Source organism: Cajanus cajan, chromosome 11 (genome assembly GCF_000230855.2).
Source record: "Cajanus cajan strain Asha chromosome 11, NIPB_CcT2T_4, whole genome shotgun sequence".
Classification (NCBI taxonomy): Eukaryota; Viridiplantae; Streptophyta; class Magnoliopsida; order Fabales; family Fabaceae; genus Cajanus; species Cajanus cajan.
In genome coordinates, this window is record NC_138527.1 from 23453027 (window position 1) to 23474050 (window position 21024).

The 21024-nt window shown below is 31.3% G+C and overlaps 1 protein-coding gene and 1 long non-coding RNA gene across 4 annotated transcripts; one reads left to right on the top strand and one right to left on the bottom strand.

Moving 5' to 3' along the window:
• The first annotated feature begins 5210 nt into the window (after positions 1-5210).
• LOC109805592 (putative methyltransferase At1g29790) lies at positions 5211-14790 on the top strand. 3 transcript variants are annotated; one of them, XM_083066416.1, is made up of 10 exons: positions 5211-8428; positions 8502-8705; positions 8798-9025; positions 9118-9750; positions 9823-10085; positions 10159-10249; positions 10393-10497; positions 10616-10649; positions 10730-10825; positions 10912-14790. In XM_083066416.1, the coding sequence occupies exon 10, from the start codon at positions 12527-12529 to the stop codon at positions 13910-13912; it is 1386 nt and encodes a 461-aa protein (XP_082922542.1). In that variant the 5' UTR covers positions 5211-8428; positions 8502-8705; positions 8798-9025; positions 9118-9750; positions 9823-10085; positions 10159-10249; positions 10393-10497; positions 10616-10649; positions 10730-10825; positions 10912-12526; the 3' UTR covers positions 13913-14790. The 3 variants fall into 3 exon arrangements, with proteins under 3 accessions (XP_082922542.1, XP_082922540.1, XP_082922541.1); XM_083066414.1 differs by having other exon boundaries at positions 10393-10649; XM_083066415.1 differs by having other exon boundaries at positions 8803-9025; positions 10159-10649.
• A 4358-nt stretch (positions 14791-19148) lies between these two features.
• Positions 19149-20684, bottom strand: LOC114916335 (uncharacterized). Its single transcript, XR_003804741.2, has 2 exons — positions 19459-20684; positions 19149-19369 (listed from the first exon to the last, which is right to left on the bottom strand). It is a non-coding gene; the product is annotated as an uncharacterized LOC114916335 (long non-coding RNA).
• Between the last annotated feature and the right edge of the window lie 340 nt (positions 20685-21024).

Here is a 21024-nt window from a genome sequence, read left to right on the forward strand (position 1 = left end):
AGTGAGTAGTATGCATGACATCGAGACATGAGGGTGATTATAACTACTTTGGATATGCTATGTATGTTGCATGTATTGTGTGTTTGGGCTAGTTAGCATTTGTTTCTGCACATCGAGCCTGAGTGAGACATTTCTCACTCCCTCCTTTTGCTGTCTGTGTTTCCTATTTTATTGTGATGTGTAGGTGAGCTTCAATAGGATGCCAAAGGTTTTGATGGGGAAGTCTAGACGGGAAGCTCTAATTAGACTATGTGACACAGAGTTTTAGCATTAGGGAATTTTTGTTTATTGTGTTTTGATGGAATTCATTATGTTATTTATTTTTACCCAAGGATTTATGTTTAAGAGATTTCATGTTATATGAAAGGATTTTTGTAATGTGAACTCTCTACTCATGATTAAAAAGAGAACGTCTCATTTCAATTGAAGTATTTTTTAATGTATTTTATTTTAAAGAGAATTATGTCCTTTTTATGTTGAATATATGATGCGGGGTAAAGGGTTTAACCTCCAATCCTATCTCTATTGTCTGCTTTACATATGAGGGTTTTCCCCAAAAAGTGTCTTTGTCTTCTTTGTTGCTCTTTGATGTTCTCATTGTTGGTATGTATATGTATGTGCCTTTAATTTTGTGTTTTGATCTATAATCGCATGTTTTAGATTGCGTGTGAGTTTCCATAGCTAGGGCCCTTAGAACTTTTCTATCAATTGGATGTTCACTTTTGGTGATTCTTGATGAACTCTGGTGATAGGATGAGTTTTAAGGCCCAAAGAGTTAAAATTCACACTATCAAATTTTGTCACTGATGTGATTGGCAAGTCACGACTATGACTGGTTAGTCACAAGCATAACTGGTGAGTCACGACAATGTGTTCAAATTTTGACCCCTCTTTATATTTCATTGAGTTGATCATGAGCATGATTGGTGTTACAATTGTGATCCTTGAGTCATGACTGTGACTCATGTTATTGCTCTTTTTTCTCATTCTTTTATTATTTTTTTCTTTCCTTTTATCACCTCTAATACTTGAGATAACTCATTTATTAGTTTGAGATACAATGTATGATATTTGTGTATGAATCATGTATGAATTGGATGATGTGTTACCTTGGATCTTAATATAATGAAAAGTCTAAACAAGACTTAGCTATGATGTGATTATGAAATGAAATGAATTGAGAAACAATCGTGAGTATGTATTATTGTAATATGATAGAGCATTGAGTTTGTTTGACAACATTTTATGCATAAAAGTATTTTTTGAGGGTATAATATGGAATACTATTAGGGAAGGCCCCTTGTGTAAAAGTTTGGGGATCAATCATTAAGGATAACTTGATTTGGAAGTCTCAATCTTGCCTATTGTGTGCATCAGATATATCTTGCGTTGCTTAACTATCCCAACTAGGCCCTAATATTATGTCCTCTAAGTGAGGGTGCGTTAAGAGTGTGATCTGACATGTACTCTTTTGCTACTCTATGTGTTGCTAACGGTAATGCACCACATGATGTTTTAGACTAACGCCACATGCATGATTATGTGTAGTCCATGCCCATTAAATAATACACGTGAATGAATCATTATGTTATTTGTTATTATTATGTGAATTCAATATGTGATGTTAATAAAAATCATACCTTGTTATGTGTCGACAGTTGTAATATGTTCATACATCAATTATGCCTATATTATGTACCTTGTTATCTAGTTATGCATATGAATGATTTGTTGGAATAACTTATTATATTATGGATAATTTTAAGATTTTTGTTTATTACTATGCTTATGAATTGTCTCTTACTTGTGTTTGGCTATCCGACTACAACCTACGCTATGAGATAGTTTGTTTTGTTCTTCTTGTATATAGTTATAGGTGATCTTTAGCATGATGTTGAGGATGTTGGCGATGAGACCTAGTCCTTATGTTTGGGTTTATGCTTTGATGGGATGTAACATTGGGGCTTAGTTAGGATTTGTATTTCCTTTAGTTATGTTTAAAGACAGTTGTTATTTCTATTGTTAAGTCAAGAGACAATCTTGGATTCTTTAAGCTTAGATTTTTAATGCTAACAAATAAAACATTTTATAAGAGAAAATGTCTTAAAAAAAATATCTTTGAAAACCCTTATCAAATGAAGTGTAATATATAAATCGTCTATAAGACAATGTAAATCAGATGAAACATACAGTTTGTCTCATATACATTAAATGCTTATTATTTCTTGAGAGTAATGACAAAAGCTTCTTAAATGCATCATTCCTTAACAAGTTAAACTAGAAGATTGTCTTGAAACTCACAAATCTGTCAAAGAGAATAAAATCATACTTTTCATTAAGACCATGGACAAAGATTCCTAAAATCACAAAAAAAAAGTAAATAAAGTCACTATTGTTGTTGTATTGTGCTAACATTACTTCTATAAGTTCTGTTTGATATGAAAAGTTGACAAGTGTCGCAACCAAGATCGCAACGGGACGATAAAAATAAAATTTAAAACAATGAAGTCGCCACTAATGTTTATTTTTATGGAAAAAACATTAGAAAACCACAAAATAAAAAAAGATCTACAAAAATCAGATTTTTGAGTTCGGGAGTCGATTACATGTAAGGTAGGTATTAACATCTCACAACGTTCGTCCTAAGACGATTACCTTTAATTAATTAAACAAATTATTTATAACTTATAAAATATTTATCTCACCCTAAATTAATTAACTATAATGATCAAATGTATTTTATTTAACTAATTTAACTAATGCATTTTAAAAAAAGGTTAAAATTATTATTGTTATATAAAAAGGAAGATAATATTGTTTTTATTTTTTGGCTCGACAAGATTTATTTCTTGCTCCTATGTATCTCCATGTGTAATGAAGAATCAGAGTCACGTAGTTCTTTGTAGAAATTTTTTGTGTATTGATACATTTTTTAATTAAAATTTATTTTTTTTATTAAATTGAGGATTCTTGAACTGTCTCAGCTCATTCACACTAAAATATAAAATTCACTGAGGTGTACACCAAAATTAATTTAATAAAATATTTAATTTTAATTATAATTATTGTTATTGATATTATTGTTACTATGGTGTATACTTAAAAGATTTTTTGGTTGGATATTTTTATTTTGGAGAAAAATCTAAAGATATCAAGTTGTCACAACTGGTATCTTGAATTCAAAGGTTAAAAAGATGTCACATCTAATTAAAAATTCCTCAAATAAAATCTTTGATATAATGATTTCAAATATTTATGTTGAATATTGTGATAATATTTTTCCATATTTAATTATGCATTTTTGAATTTAAATTTTTTTAAGATCATAAGTTGTCACAACTTACATCCTTAAGTTCTAGGATTAAAGGAATGTCACATTCAAATAATCTTCTTTTTTTTCATAGATATAATTAATACTAATATTGATAAGAGAATATCATAGTAATTATTATTATTATTATTATTATTGTTGTTGTTGTTGTTATTGTTGTTGTTGTCTAAATGGATTAAAAATTATGTAAATATCTAACACATTTGTATAAAGAAATAACTTAATCAAATAAAATCAATTAGACTAATTTTGTTAAAACAAGAAATAAATATCATCATCTAAGATTAAGGAGATGCCATATACAAATAATCTCCTTTTTAGAGAAGATATATATTATTAATATTAATATTGATAAAAATATTATTATTATCTAAAATAATTAAAAATTATAAGAGAACCTAATGTATATTTATGAAGAAATAACTTAATCTACCATAATTAACTATACTAATTTCTTTTGTTAAAAAAAATTATCATAAAACATTAATTCAATATGATGCATATCTTGAGAGAAAAAAGGGACAGAGAAAGGAAAAAAAGGATATGATAAACGGGCTAAAAAAAAGAGATATGATAAGTGGGTTTAGCCCACATGCGTGGCTTGGTGCAACGTGAATCAGAGAATGAAAGGGAAAAAAACATTAAAAAAAAATGGCATTTAGCCACGTGACCAGCCCATAAATAAAACACAAAGAAAAGGAGAGAGGAGCTCTGCTAGGGTTCCGCATGCAGCCTCCCTCTGTGGATATCAATAGTGTAGTGGATCAGCCGTGCAGGAGGGAAGGAGAAGGCGACAATGCATGGCGGTTAGTAGCGTCACCGTCACCGGAAATCGCTTCCGACGACGACACACGGTGGAGTTCACGGTGATGCTTCCACGCGAACGTGACTGTCAATACCGCCAGAAATCGCTTCCGACAGCGACACGGTGGGGCTCGCGGTGTTTCATCCACATAGTGTCTCGTCATAGTGACGTACGACCTTGGTGCGTGGGAGGAGATTAAGGCAACCATCGTAGTCGCCGGAAATCGCCTCTAACGGTAGTGCATGGCAGCATTCACAATGATGTTGAATAAAAGTGAGACAAAACTTCCTTTTTTTTTTATTTCCTTATCCATTTTTTCTCCCTTGCTTGGCTAGTTAGGATAACTTGCGCGAAGCAAGCTGGTTTCCTTATGATTTTCAAGCAGTTAAAGGATGTAATTGTGGTGGGTTTTTTTTTATTATTTTTTTATGAAGTAGAAAATATGTTTGTGATTATAAGTGTGTGTTGTAGGTTCATGAAATTGTTTCAAAAATTAAAACACATGAATTTAGCAAATAGTGACATTGTTAATTTTCAAACCTCAAATGGAAAAGGCAAAATAGACATACCAATGTTGTGCCCTGCCTATCTTCTTTCTCCAAGCTTTTTCTGGTGCTCATAAATTCTACATTTCTTTACCAATTTTTGGAGCCAAAATTTTTCAACCCCCTTCACTGCTATTATCCTGGGGTATTTATAGACATAATTTAATTATATATTTTTTACCAATTGAACTAACTGATGCCAAATTCATACTTTTGGCAGCATATCCTACAAGACCGAGATTTTAGGGGATTTGTCGGTGGCTGTGCAATTTGGTTGCAATTTTGGTGGCTGTGCAGTTTGGCTATAGTGTTGGTGGCTGTGTTGTACAATTATGTTGTTCCTTCTATTTACGTTCATGGGTCTCATTCTCCTCCAAAATGAACATGCCTTGTGTTGGTCCATTAAAGGAAATGTATTGTATGTTGTTTATTGTTTCCCCTAAGTTGTGTTTCTTCTGCTACGTGGGTCTTCTATTGACATGTAACAATAAGTAACCTCCTTGATCAAATAAGAGGTACCATTTGGTGAAATACAATTATTGTTCGCATTAAATGAGCTGAAAAGTTACCTATCATCACAAAGAAAGATGATGAAGACAAACAAAACAAACTTATGAGTCAAACTCAAAGTATTAGAATGATCATCTTCTTTGAGATACTATATAAGAAGATTCAAAGCTCAAGAAAAAATGATAACATAGAATACTTAGAGAGAGAGAGAATAGACATATAAATACACTTGTACAGAAACATACTCTGTGTAAATTTGTTCTTTATTATAAACATTCATTGCTCTGTACTAGTTATATAACGTCTAAGTGAAATAAACACAACACATGTGTAACTTTCATAACCATAGTTATAAGGTTGAGCCTAAAAAGGCTCATTTGAAAAAGAATATTTGTTTTGAATTTAGAGAGATTTGACTATAAAAGAATACTTGGTTGTTAAGTCTAGAGAGACTTATTGTTAAAAGAATACTTAGGTAATTGCTTAATAAAAAAATATCAAATACATATAGAGAGAGAGAGAGAACAAACATATAGATACACTTGTACAAAAACATACTCTTTGTAAATTTGTTCTTTCTTGGATACACTCATTACTCTATATTGGTTGTATAATGTTTAAGTGAGATGAATACAACACTTGTGTGACCTTTATAACCATAGTTATGAGGTTGAACCTGAAAAGGTTTGTTTGAAAAAGAATATTTATTTTGAGCCTAGAGAAGCTTGACTGTAAAATAATACTTGGTTGTTAAGCCTAAAGAGGCTTGTTGAAAAAATACTTAGGTAGTTACTTGAAGAGACAAGTCAAAAAATACTTAGGGTTAAGCTAGAAGTGGGAAGTGACTTATTAAAAGAATACTTGTATCAATGTCCAAAGCTAGTGGAACTCAATCTGATTGAATTGAAAACTGGACGTAATCTCGATGGTTAAGACGAACGAGTATAAAAATATCCAGTGTTCCATCTAACTACTTTTCGTTCTTCATCTGACTAGAGTTGCCGCTTCATACAAAAAACATGCAAGTTTTGATACATACTATTCAACTTCCCTTTATTGTATTTATATTTTCCCCACATTTTAGTACTAGAGCTCAACCTTTTACAAGTTTGAGCATCTTATCGTGCTAAAGGAAAAAGATTCTTTATGGGAAGTAGTGAAGAACAACACATACCGAAGGAGCTTATCTCACAAGGCCTCTTACCTTTAATTGAGAAGACTACCCATATTAAAAGGATTGAATAGAGACATTCATCAAGTCCACCCAATATATACCACCTTTGGAGAATCATCACTCAAGGTGATGTTGTGACCAAGCTTGAGAATGAATATACTCAGGATGATTACAACACATTGCAACTCAATACCAAAGCAAGATACATCTTAGCTTGCTCCTTGTCTAGAATAGAGTACAACAAGTTTTGCAGTTGCTCAACAGCCAAAGAAATGTGAGATGCCATCAGAGTAACTCATGAGGGTATTGAAGATGTAAGGCTCAGATGAGCTACTTTGCTTTAGAGACACTGAGTTATTCTCCATGAAGGAGAGCGAATCCATAGATGAAATATTTGGAAGAATCAAAACAATTTTGAATGGGTTAAAATCCTTGGGAATTGAGTTCTCCAAGGCTCAGAATAATCTTAAGATCTTGTACAGTCTTCCTAAGATTTGTAAGCCCAAAGCCACAACTATCTTTGAAGCACGCGACCTTAAAGTTCTCACTCTTGATGAACTTCTTAGAGCTCTACGAGTTCATGAGGTTCATTTGAATAATAGAGATCACCCTAAAGCAAAAGACACTATTGCTTTGAAGGATGGTGAGACCAACAAGAGAAGAGAAAAAATGAGATCTTTGAAAGCAAAACCTATGTCTAGCATCTTAAATGAAAGTTCTAAGAACTCTATAAACGATGGGATATCTCTCATGTATAAAAAGTTCAAGGATATGTTAAAGAAAAAAGGAAAATTGAGAAACTTTCACAAAAGGAAGGAAAGCTTCATAAAGCCAAGCTATACAAACAATAAGGAGGTTGTCTGCTATGAATGCAAGAAGCCTGACCATGTTAAAGGAAGAAAGGAAAATTGACTACCTTTCTCAAACAAAAAGATGGTCTTCCAAAAAGAAGTCCAAGAAAAGTCTAATGACCACCTAGGAGGATTTAGATAGCAATAATTCAGATAATGAGAAGGTCAACATATGGTTCATGACAAATATTGGGTTAGATTCTACTTCACTAGTACAAAAATAGGATTTTACGTCACCCTATTTACGTCAGAAAACCCAAAATACGACGTTATAAATACGCGGTGACATTGTTGTAAATAAAAGCCAACTAATTTACGTCGAACAGTGGGGGGCCGACGTAAATTAGTTAGCTTTTATTCCCCTTAACCTTTTAGTATTCCCCCGCGCGCCATTGCTTTCAAAACGTTCTTCTCTTATTCTCTACGCCTTTGTTTGCACATTGCACGTTTCTAAGTCTCTAGGAGTCTTCACATTGCATGTTTGAGGTTAGTTCTTCTCTTATTCTCTATGCAATTTTTTTCTTCATTTTCAGTTGAATGTTCATCTGGAACGGCTCGTTCTCCAACCAGAACGAGCTGTTCTGCTTGATTGTTTTGTTTGTTAATTGTTGATATGGAACGGGCCGTTCTGAAACTTGAACGGGCCGTTCCAGATAAACAATTAACACATAAGTATTGCATCTGGAACGGGCCATTTTGATTTTAGAACGGGTCGTTCCAGACGCATAAATCTGTGTTAATTGGGTATCTGAACGGCTCGTTCTAGTTTCAGTACGGGTCGTTCCAGATGCATTAAAGAAGGACTTTTTAGGCATTAATCTTAGGTTTCTGTTTGTGTATTATTTGTTTTTTTATTAGTTTTTTTGTTGTTATATTGTTATTGTCTTTTTTATTTTATTTGTCTATTCAGTTAATTCGTTGTTTTAATAATGAGAGTTTAATTTTTTCAGGATTATGGAGGATTCAGGGTCTGGCAGTGGAAGGATGGAAGATAGATCTGTCACCCGATTGTTTGGGTTGACAGTTGGACGCATTGCCAAGGAGAGGACACCGGTTGAGGTGGATCCTCGTTTTGGCAAGACGTCAGGCCCAAATGCTGCCAAGTTTAAGATCTATTTGGGAGTCCTAGCTCGATGGCATGTTTCTATTATCATTCCATTATGAGATGACGTTCAGGAGGCTGACAAGAACCTCATGTGGCAGGATATTCAGGTATATACTTTCACATCCCTTCAATATTATATAACTTAAATACATTATTTATTATTTGTTGTTATTTTCATAGCAAAATTTTGACATTCCCAACACTGAGGTCATGAGGAGGAAGATGTTATATGCACTTGCTACCAGGTGGAGAGACTTCAAGACTTTCTTGACATGGGAGTATGTATTTGGAGAGCGACAAAATGAGACTCCCTGTCTAAAGTACCAGATCACTGATGAGGAGTGGATGCAATTTCGTGCCACTCAATTGGACCCTTCTTGGCAGGTTAGTTATTGATAACTCTTACATTGACACAAATACTTAAGGTATATTTTAATTAATCTCATTTTCTTTTTTGTATTATTGCATGCCAAAAGAATAGTTGCCCAAGAACGACAGAACAAGAATGATGCACCCTATCTATTGTCAAGAGGGGGATATGAATTAAAAAAAAGAAAATGATGAAGGCTAAGGCAGAGGTAGCAGGGGTTGAGTCTGCTGACCGTGTGGAGTCACCTCCCCGCCATGAGATGTGGATAGTAGCCCGAACAAAATCAGATGGGCAAATGATTTCTAAGTCTGCAAGGGCCGTTGCTGATAAAATAGTAAGTAAAAATATACAAATTAAGACTCTTCATTTCAACTCATTTAATTCATAAGTGTAGTTTAGGGTATACTTATTGTTAATATGTTGCAGGAGGGTTTAGTTGAGTAGACCACCCAAGGCTCATTTTTTTCCCATGATTGGGATGATATCCTCACAACGGCCATAGGAAGACCAGAGCACGCAGGTCGTGTGCGTGGTGTTGGTGGTTCTTGGAGCCACCGAGATTTCTTTGGTGCACGATCATCGAGGAGCAGTACTATTGACTCTTGCAGTCAAGAGGCTATGCAGAGAATGGAAATGCAGTTTGAAGAGAAATTGAAGAACATTCGAGAAGAGTTTGAATAGAAGTTTGAACTTTTAGCTCATTCTCAGCAACAGACTATAGTTGCTCATGATGGTGTTCAAGTCAGCACTAAAAGGAGTTGTGCTGCTCCAGATTCCTCAGGGGAACAGACTCATACTGATGTACCAAACCAGTGTGAGTTATATGTTGAGGATGACCCCCCATGCTTAATGGCTATTGGCCGAGTATTTGAGGGTGGCTCAACCATCCATGGTGTCCCTCTACAGCCAGACTGGACACGGGTTGTGGTTGACCAAGTTCAAGATGTTGCTGCTCTAGTGCCTTTGCCCAATACAGAGGTTCAACTAGTGGGGCAGGCAACCGGCACATTCTTAGCTTGGCCAAAACGTTTGGTGATGCCGCTTTCAGCACGGGCAAAGGTAATTCTATTATTGCTCTTTTATATTCTTATAATTTTATTATTGTTTAACTAATTTTGATTATTTCTTTAGGATTTTATCAATCGTGGTAAGGAGGGCATGAGAGAACCTCATGTTGATCATGCTAATATCGCAGAAGCTAAGGATGATCCCATATCAAGGCTTCTAACCATATTACCACGATTAAAGAAGAATCCAATTCAATTGTAGTGGGACATTAGAGTTTTTGGAGTTGATAGCTCTGATGTTCCACTATACATATCCCTGCCTGATGCATTAGAGATTGTTGGGGGAAACTCCATGTTAAATATATCTATCATACAGTTGTGGGCCATGTAAGTCATATTTTCTTTTATGAGTCTAAATTTACAATAATTACATTTAACTTTTAATAATTATTTGTGTTAGGTACATGGACAAATTGAGTGTGGAGCAAGCACAAGCACAAGTATATGGATTTATTGAGCCTCAATCTATCCAAAAATCAGGAAACACTCAGGTCCACATCCAACAATATATGCAAACATGGATGAGTGAATTAGGAAGAGATATATACATGGCTTCATACATTGACAGTTAGTTTTTTAATTGGTTTTTTAATCATGGTAATTTTATAACTAATTTGTTTGTCATACAATGTAGGTCCCATTGGCAGTTAATGGTAATTATTCCTAAGGAATACACCGTGGTGTGGTTTTGTTCACTACATCGAAAACCAAGCCACGAAATTAAATGTCAATTACAAGGGTAACTAAAATTTTTCATTATGTTTTAAAACTGTAATTATATATATTCGCGAACATCTGTTTTTATTTCAATTAATTAGAATCGTGTCTGGAGCTAATATTTTAAGTGGAAGAAGCAGATCATCAAAGACATTGCACTTCATATACCCTAAGGTTAGCAAATTAATTAATACAGACAATAGTATTTAAATTTATTGACTTTGGAAATAATAGTTATTTGTTTCTTATTTTAGTGTAATAAGCAACAAGACTCGTTTGAATGTGGCTATTACATCATGTATTGGATGAGAGTCATAGTTTCTGCGGGTATTACTGATTCTTGGGTGCAGGTAATTCATATCAAAATTTATTTAAATATATTTACCTTTACGATAATTAACATTGCATATTAATGACACTTAAATTAATGTTTCAGGTCTTTCAAGATCCATCTCCATTGCCCGAAGATGAGATCATTAAGATAATAGAACAATGGGCAACTTTTTTTCTTCAAAGTATACAATAGTTAGATTTCTAAGTTTAGTTAGTTAGATATTATGTTTCTAGTTTGATAGTATTGACAAACATATGTTTTATAGCTTTTTTAGGATAATAGGATTTACATTGTCATAATTTATGCTTTTTAAGATTTATATATTATTTTCTTTTTGTCATTCAATTTTGAAATATAATTTGAATTTGTATTCTGGACTGTCTAGTTTATATATGCAGGTTTTATATTGGGTATATCAAAAATAAAAATAAATTTTTTTTTAAATGCCAGATTTTACGTCGGACATGGTGTAGTCCGACGTAAAATCTCAGGCCCTTTTTATGTCGGGCATAGGACAGTCCGACGTAAATTTACGTCGTGTATCAGAGGCGACGTAAATTTACGTCTCCCGCATTAATGTCGGAGCCTTTTCTGACGTAAAAGCCTTAAAATAGCCGACGTAAAAGACCCCTTTTGTACTAGTGCTTATATTTGATTTTATTTTACATATATAAATATATTATTTTTATTTTGATATATAAATTTAAAAATGTTTTATATAGATACTAATGAAAAAATATTTTTTTAAAAGATATATAGTTAAGTTTAACAAAATTTATAATAATTAAATATATAAACCAAAAAATAAATTGTTAAAATGTAATATATTTGAATTTTTAAGAGAAAGTTGTGTAATATTTACATCCAAAGAATGTCGGTGTAAAAGGCGTTTTGGTCATTTTTTTTTTTTTGTAATGAAAGCTAATAACATTTTAACAAAAAAAAATTTAAAAATAAGTAAAGTGTCAAATGTATTAAGAAAAAAAATTATAATTTTTTATCACAACATAGAGGACACTAAATTTATTTATAATAAGCACAACGTATAACGAAGGAGTACGAAACACACCAAGAAATTTGTTGGTACTTGGGAACCAAGTACTTAGATCTGAAGCCCATACGCCAATTCATGCACCTGACATGGAAGCAGCAACATGAAACTGAATACCCACATATGAAAATGGAAGACACCACTAACTGTTTCATCTTGCAATTCTTTTTCTTGTTCTTTCCTTGCTGTATATCAGCGTTTGTGGTGGAAACATATTTTTTTTTATTGTTATTATTTACATCCAAACTTAACGAACAATTTTGCAGAAGTCACGAATAATTATTTAAAAATTTTCTTATGGTTTTGTTCTGGCAAATTGGTAAGTCTTTTAATTCTCTGGTAACATTTCTTGCAATCTAAGAATCCCCCCACTAAAGCTGGATCGAAACGTTTTCAACTATTTTTATTGCACGTATTTCTTTGGATCATGGAAGAATCATGTGCTGTAAGTTCATAGTTTAAGTTTATACACAAGTTGACCCTTTGAGTATTCTACAATATACGCCAAGTTCATAAATCACAATCTTGTTTTGTGGTGTCCTCTTCTAGCTAGAGCTTTTGCATTGTGTTTCTTTTATGCTATGATGTGTCTATATTAGTTTCAATTCTCCTAGTTTCTCATCTAGAGGGGTGTCCAAATATTTTTCATCATTAGGAAAGTCCCCAATGGGGAGATCATGTCTTCCCAAGTGTAGAGTTTCAAGAATAATGGGTTGGATACAAATTATTTTAGGAGGGTTGGTGATCTTGGTAAGCATCTTGAGTCTCACTAGATTCTACTATGCAGGTTTTTTCCTCCACAATGAAGACATATGCCACCATTTCTACAATGTGAGGGATGTTTATGATGGTTTTGATGCCAAATCACTCTCTGATAGAGTTGGAGAAGTGATAGATGGGTTGGAAGCTTTGAAGGCCAAGATTGAGTCAAAACTACAAGAAATGGAGAAAAGCAAGCTCACCTTAGTGGACAAGAAGTTTCTAGAGGATCACATAGTGAGCCCCCTTCATAGCGCCAATGTTGCTCTAAGGCAGATCCAGGTCTCAAAGATTGAAGAAGGATTAAACTCCACAAAGGAGGATCCTTTGATCAATTTTTTCATCACTGAGGAGATAAGAAAGTACATAACCCCAAAGGAGAATAGGGTTGGTAAGATCAACCTATATGGGGTAGACAAGGTTTATAACACTATAGGCCATGCATGTGTTTTGCACAAGAAAGAGTTGGAGAAGTACATGGACTATGATATTGGCTCTTATTGTGATGATGATTGGAACTTGGCTCAGAAACTCATGCTCAATGGGTGTGATCCTTTGCCTAGAAGGAGGTGCTTGACAAGGGCTTCAAAGGAGTACCAAAAGCCTCACCCCATAAATGAGTCACTATGGACACTACCAGATAGAAGAAATGTGAGGTGGGGGAATTACCAATGCAGAAACTTTGAGTGCTTATCAAGCAAGAACCCAAAGAGGGGCTATTCAAAATGCACTGGATGCTTTGAAATGGACAAGGAAAAGGTGAAATGGGTCTCCAATAGTACTTCAATTCTTCCTGTGGACTTTTTGATCAATGACGTTTTGGCAATTAAGCAAGGTGAGGTTAGGATTGGACTAGACTATGGCATTGGAACTGGCACATTTGCTGCAAGAATGAGGGAGCAAAATGTGACAATTGTCTCAACTGCACTCAACCTTGGTGCTCCTTTCAGTGAGATCATAGCTCTTAGGGGTTTGGTTCCTTTGTATGTCACATTGAATCAAAGGCTTCCATTCTTTGATAACACTATGGATTTGGTGCACACCACTGGCTTCATGGATGGTTGGATTGACCTATTGTTGTTGGACTTTATACTGTATGATTGGGATAGAATTCTGAGACCTGGAGGCTTATTGTGGATAGACAGATTCTTCTGTAGCAAAAAGGATTTGGATAATTATATGTTCATGTTTCTTCAACTAAGATACAAGAAACACAAGTGGGTTATTTCTCCCAAGTCAAAGGATGAGGTATATGTTTCTGCATTATTGGAAAAACCTCCTAGAGCCATATGAACACAATCAATTTCTTGTCTTTTTTTTTCTTCTTTTCATAATGTTTGTTTGTGTAGGTGTGTTATTAGATATGTATAAGTAATCAAGAGTTTTTTCTTTTGAATTTCATTCCTGGTACGGATTTTATTGGAATAATTTGCAAAAGTTTGCAATGTGATGATAACTTACCTACATGAAAATTTTCAGTTTTAGCAACTTATGTGGATTTGACTTGTCTTCTATGATAAATGAATTTGAACTTGACTCCAGCTTTATCCTAAATTTTTCTCACTATTAGCATACTCTAGAATTATTTAATTTCGTTTTTCAATCATTTTCTTCCCTAAATTTCATTTCATTTTTTTCATTGGCCTTCATACTCTAGAAGTTATTTTACTAATTGTTACTGGATTTTTTCTTCTTCTTTAAACTATCCTTTTATTTAGATTTTCGCTTTTATATATTTGTTTTACCTTTTTCTATTTTTATTCCTCTAAGTTTTATTTTTTTGCATAAATATCAATCAAATTCTCACAGCATGGTCCTTTAAAAGCAATATTGTTCGAAACAAGGTTTTTCTTCAGGTATTGAAGTTCATGTAGGAGGATCTTAATTTATATGTCTAATTAAGCCCAGTAGTTTATGCTGACAACAAGGCCCAGCATAATTTCATTGGCCCATTTATAAGTGGAGCCCCATTTTAGGGGACCATTTGACATGGATATAATTTGGTGATGGGAATTACTATTTGCACTCCCTCTTTTTAACTTAATACACTCCATTTTAATTTTTTATTTTCCCGCGAATACTTCTAATTAACGAAGAAAATGAGGCTGCCCGTGAGAGCCTACACGTTGTCCCCAAAGCTTAAAAGACACTTCAATAAAGACTAAATTTAGGTATGCAGATGTCATTAATAAATGGTTATACATATTATTTTGATAAAACTTTAATTCATCTAGGAGGATGATACCAACTACACCTAAACAATTCTACTTAAGTTTTATTCATCATATAAATCCTTTCACTCATGATTAATGATAAGTTTGTATAATAAGTATCTTCTAAGTTATGTAAACTATAGTTTCTAATTGAATGATTGTGTTATAATGCTAATACATGTGTCTTGGTTCTAAAATAAGAAAGAAAATAAACATGAACAAATGTTATATAAAAATAAGTCAAAAACATAAAAATAAGTACCTTACAAGAACGTAAAATGTAAACCTAGAAAAAAAAACTTATAATAAAATAAAAAGATTGAGAGGAAATAATACAATAAATTTACATGATTCAACCAAATTGACTTACATTTACGGGGAAAAAACAGATTCTACTATTTAAAAATAAAATCAAGTTTTAACAATAAAACAAGTTTTTGCTCCTCTCAAGAACCTCTTATCTCTCTAATTAGTTTTCTTTTCCTCTTAATGTATCTTTTTCTTAGCTTCAATGCGTACACTCTCACTCTTTCATGCTCATACTTAACACTTTATTCTTACACTTTCTCTTTATGTGTTCCTTAGAAAAGATCCTTAAACATACATACATACATATATACATACACACATATATATAGGGATCCAAGACACACTAAAAATGTGTTTTATAAAACAGACTAAACTTAACCATTAGATTAATGATGAAAAATTATATATATATATATATATATATATATATATATATATATATATATATTATGAATTCATCAAATAAATAAAAATAGACTAAATGTATAAGATTATATAGGTGAAAGAACATACAAAACATTAAGATAATACATTAGATTTTGAATTATAATAAAAAATGTCATGTAAGATTCCTCATCTAGTGAAGTTTTTATAGGTTTTGGCACAAAGATATTTTTTTCTCCTTTAAGAAATAAGCCCTCAAATCATATAATTTTTTTGTTAATGTTAATTACGTTCATAATTTTGATGGGACTTGTTTTGTATTTATATTTTATAAATATATATTTTTATAAAGAGTTTGATCTAATTTTATTCCCTTGCTTTTGATTTATAGAACAAAACTGTAATATCAAAATTTGAATACTAACATTATCATAATCTTAAGATCAATTTGATAATATCCTAAACTTAAATAATAAAATAATACTTTTATATTTATCTAAATAATATTTTAAAATTTTAAAATATAATAAATTTCTTAAAAACTATATTAATTTTTAAACTAAAAAATTTAGACATATTTCCAACATATTCACGAGTATTGTTATCCCCAATAAATGAAAAGCCATCCTTTTGTAATTCCCCTTATGGCTTTATCAACTTTCCTACTCATCTCTTTGCTTTGCCAAGGAAAAAAGGCTCTTCTCGGAGGCCAAGGACCATAGGTTTCACTATTTGAGAAACAACAAAATGTGATCAACTAAAGAGAAACAATTTTTGTATTCATTTAAAGGACTCGTGATGGTCATCAATGTCGGCTTCACTGAATAATTGTTCTCAATAAATATTCTTAAAAGAATCAAATAGGAAGAGAAAAGAAAATAAACTTTTCTTCTATAAACTAATACATAAGTTATTTTGTTGAAAAAAATTAAAAATTATTTTAACTTCATACATAAATTAATTTTAACTTAGAATTTTTTTTTATTTTCTAAAATTTAAAGTGATTTTTGAATTATTTCTCTAAGCATAAATATATCTATATATATATATATATATATATATATATATATATATATATATATATATATATATATATATGAGGGATCCATTTACTCTAGAAGTAAGTTTACCTAGACTTACTTCGTTCAATATCTCATGTTTTACATAAAATTTCAACGATCCAACGGATCAATTTAAAGTTCTTAATGCATAAATTAAATTTATAAATTTTTAAAAAATTTAAAAATAATTTGATACTTCATTTCATTAATTCAAATTGACAATAATTATAAAATTATTTTATACATTGATTCGAATTAATAAAATGAAGTATCAAATAATTTTTAAATTTGCAAATTTAATCTACACATTAAAAACTTTAAATTAAATTGTTGGGTCGTTGAAATTTGATGTAAAACATGAGTTATTGAACGGAATAAATTTAAATAGACTTACTCCTAAAGTAAAAGAATCCATCTTTATATATATATATATATATATATATATATATATATATATATATATATATATATTTCGTGTCTTGATTTTGGAAATCACTTCGATGGTGATAGAGAGACTTAAGTAGAGTGTAGAGTGACAAAGAGGAGGGAATATTTTGAGGATATTCTTTTTATATACATAAAAAATAAAATAATAAAATAAAATAAAGCAATAGCTTTCCTAATTGATTCGAACCATTTTTACACGAATTGAATACGAATACACGAGGTTACTATTAATTTGGAAACAAGAACATATTAGTCCGTGCAAGAAAAAAAAATCCCGTGACGAATAAAGTGCATATTTAGTTTGTTAAAAGACAAATAATTAAACAATAGAAAATATTAGTTTCATATATGCAATAGAGTTAGCAAGTTCATGTACAATACTTTATGATTGAAAAATAATATTAAAAATTATACAATTTCAATATTCTAATGAAATTATTCGAAAATATGTATCAAGTTGACCCAACTTGTCTCGAAATTTTTTGATATTGCATTCCGATCATAAATTATTATATAACAAATGAATGTAACTCCATTATTAAAAAAAACTTATAATGAGGGTAAAATTTTCATTAAAAATTAGAAATTTGTAGATAAATATTTATTTATCTATCATGTAAGTTAGATATCAACAATTTTTTTAAGATTTATTTATAACAAATATTTATAACTACGCATATTTAAATTTTAATTCATACGCCAAATACTTGTAAGTAGAAGTAATTTTTTCTTTTATCCATTATAATCATGTTTGCATGAATAAAATACTTATTTAAATTGAAAAAAAAAAAAAAAAAAAAAAAACTCTGAAAGACAGAAACGTTTATAGGGGGCATTTACTATTATATTGTCAGAAAGACAGAAACTTTTGCTAAATAAAATTAATGCATCCGAAACTCTGAAATAGATGCTCTGAACTCTGAAGCATGAAGTGTGTGATTCACAATACAACACGTGAGTGCAACAGAGGATCTCTCTGTACTCTGTTACGCTACTAAAGTAGTTTTACAGGATAAGAAATGTTATGCTATTGGATTGAGCATAGATATACTGAATAATGTTCCAACTCACTCTATTTTAATTGATAATATTTGGTTTCATCGGATATAAATATGGTATGAGTAATATTTGTAAGTAGCAAAATTACTTTATGTAAAGGATTTGTATTCGAAATAATTTGATATACACGTTATAATATGTATATGAATATAAGTGAATTAAAAATAATTTTATAAATATTCGTAATAAATGTATAGTTATCTAATATAAAAAATAGTATAAAATTTTAGGTGATGGTCAAACATAATTTAGTTGTTAATTAAATAGTCAACATATATGGTTTCATAGTAGTTTTAAAAGTCCCCTCCAATTAATTTTGTTCTATTCTTATGAAAATCATGATCATCACATATGCAATTAGTCCACTAAATATCCGCAAGGAACCACGCAACCTTTTCAGTGACCAATTAAGGGTTGTAACTCTCAACTTCATATTTTACTTCACATTAACTAAAGATCTAAAAGAGGCTCAACAAAATTCACTCCAAGAGTTTCACATCTACTCAATGAGGGTTTTCAACAATCGGTCTCCCAAATCACCAAAACAAGATTCCTTATATAGGATCTTCAACTTTCAAATAACATGTTCTCCTCTAACCCTAAGTTAATCAACATATTTTAATGTATATAACATTCTCAGCATCAACATCTCAGCATAGATCATCTATATACATTGTCTCAAGTCAATGCATATAGAGATCAAATTACACCAATCAAAATTAACATACCAATGTTATACACCTCATCCAAGAGTAGCATACTAATGCTCAACAACTTATTCAATAATAATATATCGATGCTTATTCACACGCTAATCATGCAATTATAACATATAAATATCACATAACATATCAATGCTCATCACTAATTTCAAACTTATAATTACAACATACCAATGCTCAACTCATAGTTCAACCATACAAAAAGGTAGCATGTCAATGCTTATCATCATTTCAATCATATAAGAAATAATATACCAATGCTCATCATCTTAATACCCTATACAACATCTACATATATCACCACAAATCAACTTATATAAACTCAACATTTATCTTCAACAAAACCTGGGCCCGATGCAACTTATCTCGTGTCAGTGCCACTAAGACAGAAAGTTCTCTGTATCGTCCACGCTTGACACTTTTCAACCTGCGCTTGGCGTGATTGGGGTAGGGAATCCCTAGGACCTCCCACGTGGCATGACAAAATCCACGCCCAACCTCATATCAGGTAGATAGTCTCTACAAACCAAACTCTAATTTCAGCTCACCAAAGATCTAAATCAAAGCATACAAGCACATCAATGATTCTGAGGAAAGAATTGTCCAATTGAGAGAAAGTTTAGAGAAGAAGGAAACTCACACACCTAAATCACCTCTCTAGTTTATCTCTCTAAAATCTGGAGAACATGAACTTGTGAGGCTCAACTCTCAAACAAAAACTTTATATACTTCTTTCCCTCAAGGCCAACTGAGCCTCTAGTCACCCTCAAAACTAATCAGACTCTTGGGAATCCTTCAACTCTCTGAGCCTCACAACACACTTCAAACACTATATAGATTATTAATTATTATTAAAAACTAGTAATTAAAACTTATAATGTTAAATATTGATTTATTAAATCAAGTAAAAGAATGAAGAGAAGCATATATTTACTCGTTTCATACTCATTTTTGTATTTTTCATAGCTTTAAATTTCTAGAAACCTATTTTTTTTTTAAATTACTTAAAATCTATGTAATTCTTATTTTATTTTAAATTCATATCAGATAAAATTTAATTACTATAATTTTATAAATACTACTCTATATTAAAATTTTTATTTTCTACATTTTTTATATGGAAATAATTAATTTATTCCTAAACAAATATAAATATATATAATATTTAATAAAAATAAAGATGCGAGACAAATTTTATAGTCATGAATATATTAAAAGGAAGATGAGTATAAAATACAAATTACTCTGACATAGAAAGAGAAATATTAAAATCTGGAACCCCTAGCCTCATTGTCATTCGTGTTACTGAGATATTTTCACCCCGAAAGAAAACTAGGGTAAAAGTAAGCATGTCGTGTGTGAGTGAAAAAGCTAGTATTGCAGTACAGCTATATTACTAGTATTTAAATTTTGTTCTTGAACTAGTGGGTGGTGTGACGACAATTTTATACAGGGTTGGACCATTAATTAAGAGAATATGAAAAAATCAGGAACACGCATTCATTATTCAACAAAAGGTGGCAGATGAGAGCAATAATGGAGATGCCAATACTACTACAACTACAAGATAACATCCTTTTCTCTTTCCTTGTGTTGCGACCAAATCTGCATTTTGCTTTTCCTAAAAATGAATGGTTCTCATGCATTTGATACATGCCTAGTTGGCAATCTTTGCTTTCCCATGCCAAATGTGAGCCACCAATTACCCTCTCATAAAGGGACAAAACAAAGGCCTTCTATGCTCAATTGCACACCATACATTTTCACACCTTCTCTTTCATTTGTTAAAATTTTGTGTTTAATTAATTAGCTTGTTTAATTTAGTTTCTTATAATCTTAAAATAATTTAATGAGGTTCTTCAACTGATTGAGATTAATAATGTTAATTTTTTTTTATGTGAAATAATAAGAAAAGATACATATTGGCACATGTATTTAACATGCTTAGTCTCGATTGAATAAAAATATATATTAATTTTTAGAATTTAAGGAACCAAACCAAATTGAGTATTTATAATAGAAGGATCAAATTTAACTAATTAAATAAAATGAGATATCAAAAGAGTAATTTTCTCCATTATTTATTATAAATCATTATAAAAAAAATATTAAATAAGATATGCGGCTCACAAAAATATATGATTTTTAAAAAATTTCGAATTTATAAAAAATAATGAGTTCAGGAGAATGTGTTAAAAGAAGAATATGCT